Source organism: Mytilus galloprovincialis, chromosome 4, assembly GCF_965363235.1.
Source record: "Mytilus galloprovincialis chromosome 4, xbMytGall1.hap1.1, whole genome shotgun sequence".
Lineage (NCBI taxonomy): Eukaryota > Metazoa > Mollusca > Bivalvia > Mytilida > Mytilidae > Mytilus > Mytilus galloprovincialis.
This window is the reverse complement of record NC_134841.1, coordinates 103789619-103802637: the sequence shown is the minus strand read 5'-3', so window position 1 is coordinate 103802637 and position 13019 is coordinate 103789619. Positions and strand designations below refer to the sequence as shown.

Here is a 13019-nt window from a genome sequence, read left to right as displayed (position 1 = left end):
GTTAATTGCTCGTATCATTACTGACAAAAACATCACATGTTAGAGTATTAGTCTATAAATGTTTCCACATATATTTTTATTAAAATCACGGAAACAATTAACAAGTACTGTCAAGATAATAAAAATCAAATAATAAAAAAATAAACCCAGTTCAACAAATTTTATCAAGTAGCTACTAAAATTGATGTAATCATTTGTTCAGTTTTACAAGCAATTACATACTGCTAAAATAGTTATATAATGCAACAAAATAATGAGACTGTAACATTCAAAATTTACTTATTCTATAGATAACGTGAAACCAAACGCACCCTTCTTATTTGTGCAAATATACATAACTACGAATGACGCACCACACCTTTACTAAATAGAAATTTTACCATTGTATGTTTTTTCTACTAATTTGTTGAAACAGATAAGCGAAAGATAACCAATGAACATATTAATAAAAACTAATACCGTAACAGTTAAAAACGATAGACAAATAGACAAGCTTAAATACGCAAAACACAATATAGAAAAATAAAGACGGACGGGGTGATATTAGATGACGGGTAAGCAGATTCTGTCCAACATGTGTCACCTGTCGTGTGTTGTTCATTTCAGTACGAACCCCGTTAAAAGTACAAAGTGGTAGGTTACATTCAGGAAAAAGGGGATGGGATTGTGCTTACGACTAATGGAAAAAATGAAAACAAAACGTTTTTTTTTTTACTTTTTTGGATTCGAGCGTCACTGATGAGTCTTTTGTAGACGAAACGCTCGTCTGGCGTATATATAAAATTTAGTCCTGGTATCTATGATGAGTTTATTTATAAATGTTGATGCGTCCGATGCAGTTTTCAGAATTAACCTTCATCAAGAACGCTTAAAAGTCGAATATTTGAAAGCTAAGGATGTATAAGAACCGAAAAGGTTTCAAACAAGGAAGATATCCGTGGTATTATTTTTGTCATTTTGGCAACATTTGTTTTGTTTGTATAAAAAATATTTTTAGAAACTAAAAATTAAAAATGACGAAAAATCTCATTTCGACAGAATTTTGTACTCATGATTTTATACATGTTGTGTCAAAACTACGACTCATTTCAATCACTTTAAATAAAGTTAGTTGCAAGTAAGATATTTTTAATCTATTGTTTTAGTACACGTATACATGTTTATCTGAACATAGTTTTTACGCAGAAAACTACGCTCAAATATATCTTAATTGCAATTGTTTAAACTTTAAACCGTGTAGTTGCACAATAAGTGACATATTCGTTTTCTCGTTTTCTATTGTCCTTACAAATAAAGATGTTTGTAACTATTATTCTGCATACGCTCTTAGATTAGATAAAGATATCATATATCTATTTAATCTTGTACATAGAAATTACGTTCATCTTATTCTACTTCCTGGTCATGTTTTTTGAGGAACTGTGGAAAATTGTAAAAGTTATATAGATTTCCTCCTTCACGGGAATGTTAAACTTTTAGACATGGCGAGTAATACGAGATATATGATTATCTTCATTTCTTTATTTGGTAAGTGTTTTTATTTATTTAAGATTCTATCATAACAGTTATAACAGTTATACAGTACATAAGAATTTCAATGTCAGTTCTTATAAATCTGACCATTACTGCATAGGAAGCAAAGCGGCAACATTTTAAGGTACTGAAATGAGCGTGAATTTTGTGTTTTATTTTTGAACATCTTCATGATCAAGACCCGCAATGAAATGTTTTTCTTTAATGTACTGGTTATTTTCTAACATTTCATGCCATTTCAAACCAAAGAGTTGTGAATGATACGGTCGATCAAGGACGAAAACATACAGTTGACTGATGCATGTAATTATAGTTGAAAGTCTCTTTTATGATTGATTTTATTATATCATAATTGTCAAATTGATACATTTTTATATTTTTAAGGACTTTCTTTATGCAGTAAATCAACACTGATCAAGCTAACGACAGCAGTATTCAGTGACTATGATCCATCAATTAGACCTTACTGTCAAGGGCATGAACAAGTCAATGTAACAATGGACTTGGCTATACGACAGTTAATTGATATGGTAAGGCCTGAAACATCATAACTATACTGCTTGATAATACATGCATCGTACAACAAATGCAATCCCTTTTGCTAGATTTAATTAATTACAATTAAGTTAGCTGACTATAAATCATCATTATGGAAGCTATGTGATGAAATGAAACAAATCATTTTATTAAATAAGAAAGTCTCATGTTCCTTGGAAGGATAAAAGAGGGACGAAAGATACCAAAGGGACAGTCAAACTCATAAATCTAAAACAAACTGACAACGCCATGGCTAAAAATGAAAAAGACAAACAGAAAAACAATAGTACACATAACACAACATAGAAAACTAAAGAATAAACAACACGAACCCCAACTGCTAATGCTCAACTATTGACATCAGTCATGTTGATGATTGGAATTGAAAATCCCTTATAAGTCTCATGTTTTAGTGCAACATAAAATAGAAGGTCAGTTAAATCTATTGTTCTTATTTTCAGAATGAACCTGACCAAATTATTAAGCTGAATCTTTGGATTCGTCTTGTAAGTCTAATATAGCATTATAGATTCGAGCTGGATTCAACTTTTGTCACAATTTCACATTCTAAACAGGTCTTGGATTATCAATTATCTTTTTAGCAAATAAAAAATTAGGGAAACAACTTTACAAATCTGTAAACGTTCATACATATATTGTGACCCAGTTAGATATGGCGTTAGGTCAATATGTCGCCCGAAAAGACCCACGGTTGCAGGTCAGAATTGACCATATCAGAACCACCATTCTAATAAAATAACCATTTTTATAACTAAAAATGCACATCTGCCAGATTTTATAACTGTAAAGTTGAATTTTAAATTAGAGTTATAAAATATTCATCTTTTAAAAATGTAGCTTGTGCTTTCTAGATAATAGATGCATTTGTACATCAAAAACCAATTCCGTTATGGTTTACCAACCTATATTTTGTTCAGAAAAATGCACTAGCCGAGCAAAGCATTAAGCAAATAAAAAAATAAATACAAAGAGTTAATGTTCATGATATATATAGTAACGAATATAACACAATAATTATCAAAGGTACCAGAATTATAATTTAGTACGCCAGATGTGCGTTTCGTCTACATAAGACTCATCAGTGACGCTCATATCAAACTATTTATAACATTTTTCAAGTTGTACATGCATATTTTGTTTTATTTAAGCGTTGGATGGATTGTTTACTGACATGGAATCCCAGCGATTACGATAATATAACAGATTTGATTGTGCCATTTGACAAGGTTTGGACACCGGACATAACTATATATGATAGGTAATGAGTTTACTTGAATACCCTTTTGATGCATTAGGATTAACTATGTATGTTGATGTCATTTTTTGAGATAATTGAAATGGCGCAAAAAGCTTTGAATATGTTGAATGTTGTTCTGGCGTGAACATTTTGGTTCCCTAGGGAAATATTCCGAGGCATAACACATCTTTATACCAAATTTTATTTGATAATAATGATTGTATTTCCTAGCTTTATTTCACGGTATGACCACTCGCTCCTTCTATTGATCAAGCAAATTCAACAGCTTCTGGAAATGCTGTCATCCTTAATACCCCCACCCCCCGGACAAATTCCAACCAAGTACAGCTGGTTTACCTTTATAGAATACTATTTGTTTTATTAGACTCTACTATAACATTGTTAACGTATCGCGCGCGATCTACATCCGTAATACACAAACAAGTTTATCTTAGGTAGAAGTTATCATAAAGATAAGGAGACAAAAGTACAAAATAAATTTAAGACGGTTATATGACAAGTCTGCAGAACACCCACAATAAGAATAATGTAACTCATTTTTCTAAATTCCATAATTGATTAAGGGAAATGTAAAACGTTATAAAAGTACATGTTGGAAAACACAGTCTAACAATAATAAAGGAGTAGGTTCGGTAAGGGCCGATTTCGGCCTCAATTTTCAAGTTCATCTAACGAAAGATTTTAGACACTTTCTAAACACTTAAGTGTCTATTTTAATTGATTCAATTAGTTAATGGGGAAGATTTTAACTTAATAAGTAATTTAAAACGCCCCGATTCAAGCTCAAATATGAAAATCTATCAAATATGCCAAAAATCGTCACTTTTCAGATGGTTTTTGTCAAAAATGAAAGTGGCCTCATCAGTGTTCATCCTCAACCTTTATATATATTATGTATTATCATCAAATACAACTTACATTTCAATATTATGAATGAACACGAATACGGCCACTTTCATTTCAGACGGAAACCGTCTAGAATTTAACTAAAATGCTACAATTGTGAAGATTTCAGTAATTTAGCATGACTTAATGATGCTAGTACCCGATATATGTGCATTGTTTTGTCAAAAACAGCCCATATTTATGTAGCAGAAGCATTCTACTTTTCAATAAATATCTAAACGATAACATTTTCACAATTTTCTAAAACTGCTATATTTTGAGGCCAAAAAGGGGTCTTACTGAACCTACTCCTTTACATATTTGTATGACACGTTATTCGGCGTGTCATTGTAGAGTTTATAAGAAATAGGACACACTTTGTCGATTTGAACGATAATTTTGTTACCTAAAAGAGGAGGTAATCATACCAGAGAGACAATCAAACTCATAATAGTACACGAGACACAATATAGAAAACGAAAGACTTAGCAACACTAAACAGTATCGAAATATTTGAAGAAAAATGTAATACGTTCGACAAATATTAATTTATCTTTTATAAGAACTCTACATTCATTCATTTTCTTACAGCTACTTTAAATTTCAAAATTAGAATCATTCGGATATTATATTAATCATAAATATTACGCAATTGAATTGATTAATGAGTAACATGAATAAAGTGTATTTAATCAGGGGAATTTAAGAATAGAAAGATGATACGAGTCTTTTGTAGACGAAACGCGCGTCTGGTGTATATACAAAATTTAGTCCTGGTATCTATGATGGGTTTATTTACAAGCATTATAATTATACAAAATATCGTTGCATTACATATTTAAAGAGAACAGTTAATATACAAAAAACTGCATTCCTACAGTTGTTTACACGAGGGGATATTACTACCATTGACATGATAATCTGGTGTAATTACACGAGGGATATATTACTACCATTGACACAATACTCTGGTGTAATTACACGAGGGGTATATAACTACCATTGACGACATGAAAATGTATTGTTTACACGAAGGGTAAATTACTACCATTGACGACATGATAATCTGATGTAATTACACGAGGGGTACATTACTACCATTGACGACATGATAATCTGATGTAATTACACGAGGGGTACATTACTACCATTGACGACATGATAATCTGGTGTAATTACACGAGGGGTATATTACTACCATTGACATGATACTCTGGTGTAATTACACGAGGGGTATATTACTACCATTGACGACATGATAATCTGGTGTAATTACACGAGGGGTATATTACTACCATTGACGGCGACATGATAATCTGGTGTAATTAAACGAGGGGTATATTTGGCACAACTTTTGGGAATTTTGGGTCCTCAATGCTCTTCAACTTTGTATTTGTTTGGCTTTTTAACTATTTTGATCTGAGCGTCACTGATGAGTCTAATGTAGAAGAAACGCGCGTCTGGCGTATAAAATTATAATCCTGGTACTTTTGATAACTATGTACTACCATTGACATGATAATCTTATGTAATTACCGAGGGATATATTACTACCATTGACATGATACTCTGGTGTAATTACACGAGGGGTATATGACAACCATTGACATGGTAATCTGGTGTAATTACACAAGGGGTATATTACAAATGTACTACCATCGACATGATAATCTGTTGTTTACACGAAGGGTATATTAGTACCATTGACATGATACTCTGGTGTAATTACACGAGGGGTATATTACTACCGTTGACATGATAATCGGGTGAAATTAAACGAGGGGTATATTACTACCATTGACGACATGATAATCTGTTGTTTACACGAGGGGCATATTACTACTATTGACATGATAATCTGTTGTTTACACGAGGAGTATATTACTCTAATTGACATGATAATCTGTTGTTTACACGAGGGGTAAATTACTACCATTGACGACATGATAATCTGGTGTAATTACACGAGGGGTATATTACTACAATTGACGACATGATAATCTGGTGATATTACACGAGGGGTTTATTACTACCATCGACATGACAATCTGGTGTAATTACACAAGGGGTATAGTACTACCATTGACGACATGATAATGTGGTGTAATTACACGAGGGGTATATTACTACCATTGACATGATAATCTGATGTAATTACCAAGGGGTATATTACTACCATTGACATGATACTCTGGTGTAGTTACACGAGGGGTATATTACTACCATTGACATGATAATCTGGTGTAATTGCACAAGGGGTAAATTACCACCATCGACATGATAATCTGTTGTTTACACGAAGGGTATATTACTACCATTGACATGATACTCTGGTGAAATTAAACGAGGGGTATATTACTACCATAGACGGTATGAAAATCTGTTGTTTACACGAGGGGCATATTATTACTATTGACATGATAATCTGTGGTTTACACGAGAAGTATATTACTACAATTGACGACATGGTTATCTCTTGTTTACACGAGGGGCATATTACTACTATTGACATGATAATCTGTTGTTTACACGAGGAGTATATTACTCTAATTGACATGATAATCTGTTGTTTATTCGAAGGGTAAATTACTACCATTGACGACATGATAATCTGGTGTAATTAAACGACCAACTAAATACTTTGTCATCTGCATGAAATAATGATATAGCTTTTGGTATATTTGTCTAAACCATATATCTATAGTTAAACTCAAACTGTGGTATCACCGTGAAATGACAAATTACCTTAAAAGAAAGAAGAAAGTTACCAGAGGGACAGTCAAACTCATTAATCGAAAATAAACTGACAACGCCATGTATAAAAATGAAAAAGACAAACAGACAAATAATAGTACACATGACACAACGTAGAACACCCCACCAAAAACTTAACTTATGCTACTTTTATCTAAACGGTCAATTGTACAATATCTAAAGGTTAGATGTACTTGTCTCATGCTTATTTTCGACGAAAGGGTTTGCTTGATAAAGGTTTACTAAAATAAGACGATATGCTGACTGAAATAAAATAATGTATTTATATAATTAACTGTTTTTGTCATTTAGTGTGTCACAGGAATTTTATGGATTGGAAAAGTTCAGAGCAAATATAAGTTACGATGGTGCAATCAATTACAATTTTCCTACAGTTACAGAAATACAGTGCCAAGTTGATGTCACAAACTTTCCATTTGATAGGCAAATGTGTCCATTGCAATTCGGATCTTGGATCTACACTGGGAACTTGTTGGATATGAACCTTGAAAATGATCATGCTGACTTGTCCGCACTGAAAGAAAATGTTGAATGGGAAATACCTAGAGTACCTGCTGTAAAACACATAGAACAATATTCAATACACTCAGATCCCTTTGTTGATCTTACTTACAACCTTTTCCTGAAAAGAAAGCCAAGGTTTTATGAGGCTAACATTATATTGCCATCACTAATCATTACATTTTTAGCCACCCTTGGGTTTCTACTTCCGGTGGAATCTGGAGAGAAAGTTTCATTAGAAGTTACAGTCATGCTTTCATTGACAGTTTTCCAGCTATTGGTTGCTGACAGATTACCGCCATCAGACGAAGCTCGGCCATTATTAGGTTAGTTTATTTGTTAATAAAAATATTCAAAGTCTGCTTTTAAGTCAAATTCATTTGTACAATTAAAGAACAGCAAATAATATGATACTACAATGTGATCATGTATGCAATAGAGTTGTTTTTGGCTATCGACTCTGGTTAAGCTTGGTGAACTAACAAATGTTTTACTTGATAGCTGATTAAATAATTCAATAATTTTCTACTTGAACCGGAACTAGAAGTGAATTCTCATAAATTTTGTACAAAAATAATCTGCTTTAGAACTTACATCAAAGTTATTGATACAGACAATTCATCAATAACAAATGAACTGTTTTGCGTATACAAGTACTCTAGTTTCTGGAAATAAAACAAGTAAAAATGCTTAAATTTATTAAAAGCTTGAAGTGTATCAGAAAAACAAACCCCCCAAAAACCCAAATAAATCAAAAGGCTGGCTAAGGCTACAGTTGTATAGTGATAATTTACAAATGTTTATTTGATATCTAATGAAGAAAAAAAAAACGTCCAGTAAATGCAAATATTTGTATACTTTGAACTTTATTAAAGGCATGGTTGCATTATAATTCGGTTTTGAAGATTTTTGTCTCCTTAGTGATATATGATGCAAGAGAATAAATCAAAATAATGATAAAAAAGGGGTGGGCCAAAGTGTTTTGATTCGCTTACTGGATATAACCAGTGGCATACAAGCCTGGCATATTAGGTACTTTATATGTACATACGACCAGGGTATATAATTCATTTTTGAATGAAGGTCGCGCTAATCAATACGAAGTTTTAAAAGCATAACATTACTGATCGCCCACTTATTTGTGTGTATGTTAATAGCTCTTAAAGCAATCTATATTGTTGTAATGAAATATTCTTACGAATTTTGACAATGCAATTATGATCTCAACAAACTGATGAGAGTGAATATATACGTTTTTTTAGGAGAGTTTTTCACATTTACTTTTATACTGTCTGGCATTACGACCTTTGTCCAGGTAGCTGTGATCAACATATATTATCGTGGTGACAGAAACATGCCAGTCTGGATGCACAAACTGGTTTTAAGACCATTGGCGAAAATAACACTTACAAGAGCACACCTGCTGAAAAAACCGGTTAGAAACTTTTCATTTGAATTGTTCACACAGGAAAACTAATAATTTAAAAACTGCTCATGTGGTCAATGAGAATAAATTATTTCAGAGTATTTAACAATCCGACAATTTTCAAATTTTAACAATTAGAACTATTTCGAATATTTTTAAAAGAGGAGTGAAAGATACCAGAGGGACGTTCAAATTCAAAGATCGAAAGTAAGCTGACAACACTGTGGTTAAACAAAGAGACAATCAGACAAACAATACTTCCTTTCGTATGTATATATGTATGTACTGGTAGTTTCCTCCGTTATTCGGAGCACCCTCAAAAGCTGCGAGGGTACAGTAGAATCCGTGTACACCTTTATTCGGGATAAATGGAGATGTGTCACTAACGTATTTACAACAATATTCACAAGGACAATCCCCACCCAAACCATAGAGCGAGGATACCGGGAAGGCTGATGTTATGGTAGGGGGAAGCCAAAGTACTCGGAGAGACACTCAGTGGGAACAGACAAACCGAAGAGATATCAGTAGATTGATCTCAAAGTCAAAGTAGGGGCAACTTTCATGAACCGATGCCCCTAAAGTACCCATTCAAGTTTAAACTCCGGTCTGGGTTTCAGAGATGTGTGTGAGAGGGTGAACATCTACTAGACCACGTACACAAGACACAGCATATAAAACTTAAGACTAAGCAACAATAAATAGTTAGCTATTTTTACTTTTGCAGTTGTGAATTATGTATCAAATACACTTTCATTCATAGAGAGTATGTAATTAATGTAGTGATTAATTACTTATTTTATTAAGTTGTTGTGAATGGCATTGTTCTCTTGTAATGCAACGTCTATTGGAAAACCTTTAAATCTAACAAAGTAGAAATCGTTATAAAATTTACATAATTTCCAAATTAGGAGTTTTATTAATTATGATATATTTCGAGCGTTTTTTGATTTTATGTATTGATTTTCAAACAATTGTCCCGAGCATGTGTAATGCAACAGAATCAACGAAAAAAGGGCAAGAGAAAATACTCAGGTTCACTGTTATAAGCATTTCGATTTACTGATACACATAAACAGTAAAATAATTTCGTCTTTCAACTGAATCATTCATATGTTACTTTTGAAATAAATGAATTGTTACTTATCATCACTTGAAATAACGAATTAATTAATAATATCGTATCAAATTGTCAATGACAATGTGTTTGTATTTTGTAGGCACGTGACGACGACAACAAACAAGATGTAGATGATCTAGATAACACTACAAAGTGGCAGACTCTATCAATCTGTATTGACAGAGTAGGATTGATATTGTTTATAGTTATACTAACCATTGGATGTATCGTTATTTTTACCAATTTTACATAAACTTAATTTAAAAAAGTAATTTGTTTAAGATTATGAATCTTGAAACTAATACATAACCTTTTTTCTTCCTTTTATCATAACTGTTTTTGACGTTTTTAAAAGACACTTGTAAGCTTTGCCTAAAACTATGATTTAACCAATATTTTTTTTTCAATGCGGAAATGATTCTTGACTGTCCCTTTGGTATCTTTCGTCCCTCTTTTAATTGTATTTCACACACTTTCCATGTGTTATTGTGCTATGATCAAATCATGTTTCCTTTTTTCTTATGCTTATGGGATTTGTTTATATAGTGTCTATATGCCATTTTGTTTTTCTTGTTATTTTTTAGTGATTAAGATTAAAACAAGATGTTGACTGCTGTACCATAATTTCCGAAATTTTAACTAGTTAAAGATATAAGATGTGGTATGAGGGTCAATGAGACAACTATCCATCCAAGTAACGATATGTAAAAGTAAACCATTTAAAGTCAAAGTATTGCCTTTTAACAAGAATCATTGGCTCACATCTCAGAGCAATATATGAAGGACCCAAAAGTTACTTGTTTAAAACCATTCAAACGAGAACATCAATGATATAATCTATAGGAGAAACGAGAGACCAACAAATGGCAACCACAGATAACTGGTACCTGACGTAGGACATGTGCAAACAAATGCAGCATGTGACCTCCCGAATTAGACTATTTACCGGATTTGTAATCACATAAATAAAGGCAACAGTAGTATACCGCTGTTCAAACTCATGCATCCATGGACAAAAAACAAAATCGGGTTAACAAACTAAAACTGAGGGAAACGCATAAATATAAGAGGAGAACAACGACACAACACTACAATGTAACTAACACACACAGAAACGGACCAAGCATCAGTCAAAATCCTACGAGAATAACAAATATAACATCAAAACCAAATACATGAATTTGATAAACGTACTTGCACAACATGAATAAGCAACACGACGGGTGCCACATGTGGAGCAAGATCTGCTTACCCTTCCGCAGCACCTGAGATCACCCCTAGTTTTTGTTGGGGTTCGTGTTGTTTATTTTTTAGTTTTCTATGTTGTATCATGTGTACTATTGTTTTCTGTTGGTCTTTTTCATTTTTAGCCATGGCGTTGTCAGTTTGTGTTAGATTTCTGAGTTTGACTGTCCCTTTGGTATCTTTCGTCCCTCTTTTAAAACGTTTTAACAGGCGTCATCTGTCACCCTTTTCTTACATAATAGTGTTCTATCACAACATAGAAAGACATACTATAAGATATCAATTGAAATGGGTTTACTCCATCAAACGAAATATAAACAAAAACAAGTAAACATACACTGAACGAAAGTATTCGATCTATGTCAAAATGCTAATAATTAAAAAGGGGGGAATGACAAAAAATTAAGAAAGATATCAATGGCCTTTAGACAAAATGAGAAAAAATACAATAAGTCTGTTACATTTGCCAGCTGATGAGAGGTACATCTTGAACTTTAGCACACATATTGATAGAATAGGGTTATTAGATATAAGAAGATGTGTGAGAAAAATGTAGTTTAAGCATATGCCATTATTTGTAATTTTAATTCATTATAATTCACTCGTTTGAATAAATCAGTAAAAAAAACTTTAGTGAAAATCATCCCTTTATCACTGGTTGCTATGAAACTCGTTGTTAATAGGGGTTGCTCTCCTTGAGTTCCGCTCTATAGGTATATAAAAACACCAATATATTGTGCAAGTACGGTCATTTGGTTTTTGGCTGTTGATGGTTAAGCATCAAAAAGAGAATACCAGCAAATAAAGAAGGTCTTAGTGAGTAGTTTGTAAACCAATAAGTTCCTTTTGAAAGCTTGTGGTTTGAGGCAAGCGGTCTAGCAGTCTTTATGATTGTTGCATGCTATTTAGTTGTTCTTAAACTAGGGTTTCCAACGAGAATGATCGCAGTTCCTCAAACAAGTAGCTTGTTAAAGTTTTGTGACTTCGGTGCTTCAAAGTCAAGTTATCTCAAAAACTACGTGTCTCGGAGACTAGTTGTTTCAAAACTAGTTGTCTCAGAAAGCAGTTGTCTTAGAACTAGGTGTCTTCGAAACCTATGGTTTTGAAGCATGTGCTCTATTAAAGTTTTTGAAAGGTTATAATTGTTGAACAAATCAGTTGCGACCCCGGAGTCAGTAAAAGGATAAAGGATAAATTGAGGTAAGAGTTTTAAGACTACTATTTGAAATAAAGTGAATTTTGTATAAATCTGTTGTTTCTTTGTTCGTTTCAAAGTATAAAGATTGTACTCGTAGTTTTTAGTCAAGTCTCTTAGTTGTAGTTAGATTTTGATTTAATTAAAAGATTGATATAAGCGTATCTCAGATTCTGTGAAAACGTTACTAACAGATAGTTTATAAGCCGAACACTTTACAGATGAAATATACTTGCCAATGAGACAACTCTTCATAAGAGAACAAATGACACAGAAATTATCAACTGTAGGTCACCGAAGGGCATTTGTTTTCCATTAATATTGCGGAATTTTGCAGTTTGAAAACTTTATTGGAGATTGTTAACACTTATTGTGTATGCGCTGACTATACGTTGACAAACAATCTATATGAATTTGACATGCAAAACTTTAGATTTGGATGAATATCACATATATTATACGCCTGAGTATAGAAGTTGTTATGCATGGTTTTATATAAAGGTTATTTTCTTCGGCATAAGTT

At 32.7% G+C, this 13019-nt stretch overlaps 1 protein-coding gene across 2 annotated transcripts; it reads left to right on the top strand.

Annotated features, from left to right (window-relative positions):
- The first annotated feature begins 1315 nt into the window (after positions 1-1315).
- On the top strand, positions 1316-10680 carry LOC143073705 (neuronal acetylcholine receptor subunit alpha-9-like). Of its 2 annotated transcripts, XM_076249468.1 has the most exons (7): positions 1319-1527; positions 1918-2063; positions 2532-2576; positions 3240-3349; positions 7301-7836; positions 8773-8945; positions 10157-10680. In XM_076249468.1, the coding sequence occupies exons 1-7, from the start codon at positions 1482-1484 to the stop codon at positions 10307-10309; spliced, it is 1209 nt and encodes a 402-aa protein (XP_076105583.1). In that variant the 5' UTR covers positions 1319-1481; the 3' UTR covers positions 10310-10680. The 2 variants fall into 2 exon arrangements, with proteins under 2 accessions (XP_076105584.1, XP_076105583.1); XM_076249469.1 differs by lacking the exon at positions 8773-8945 and having other exon boundaries at positions 1316-1527.
- The last annotated feature ends 2339 nt before the right edge of the window (positions 10681-13019 follow it).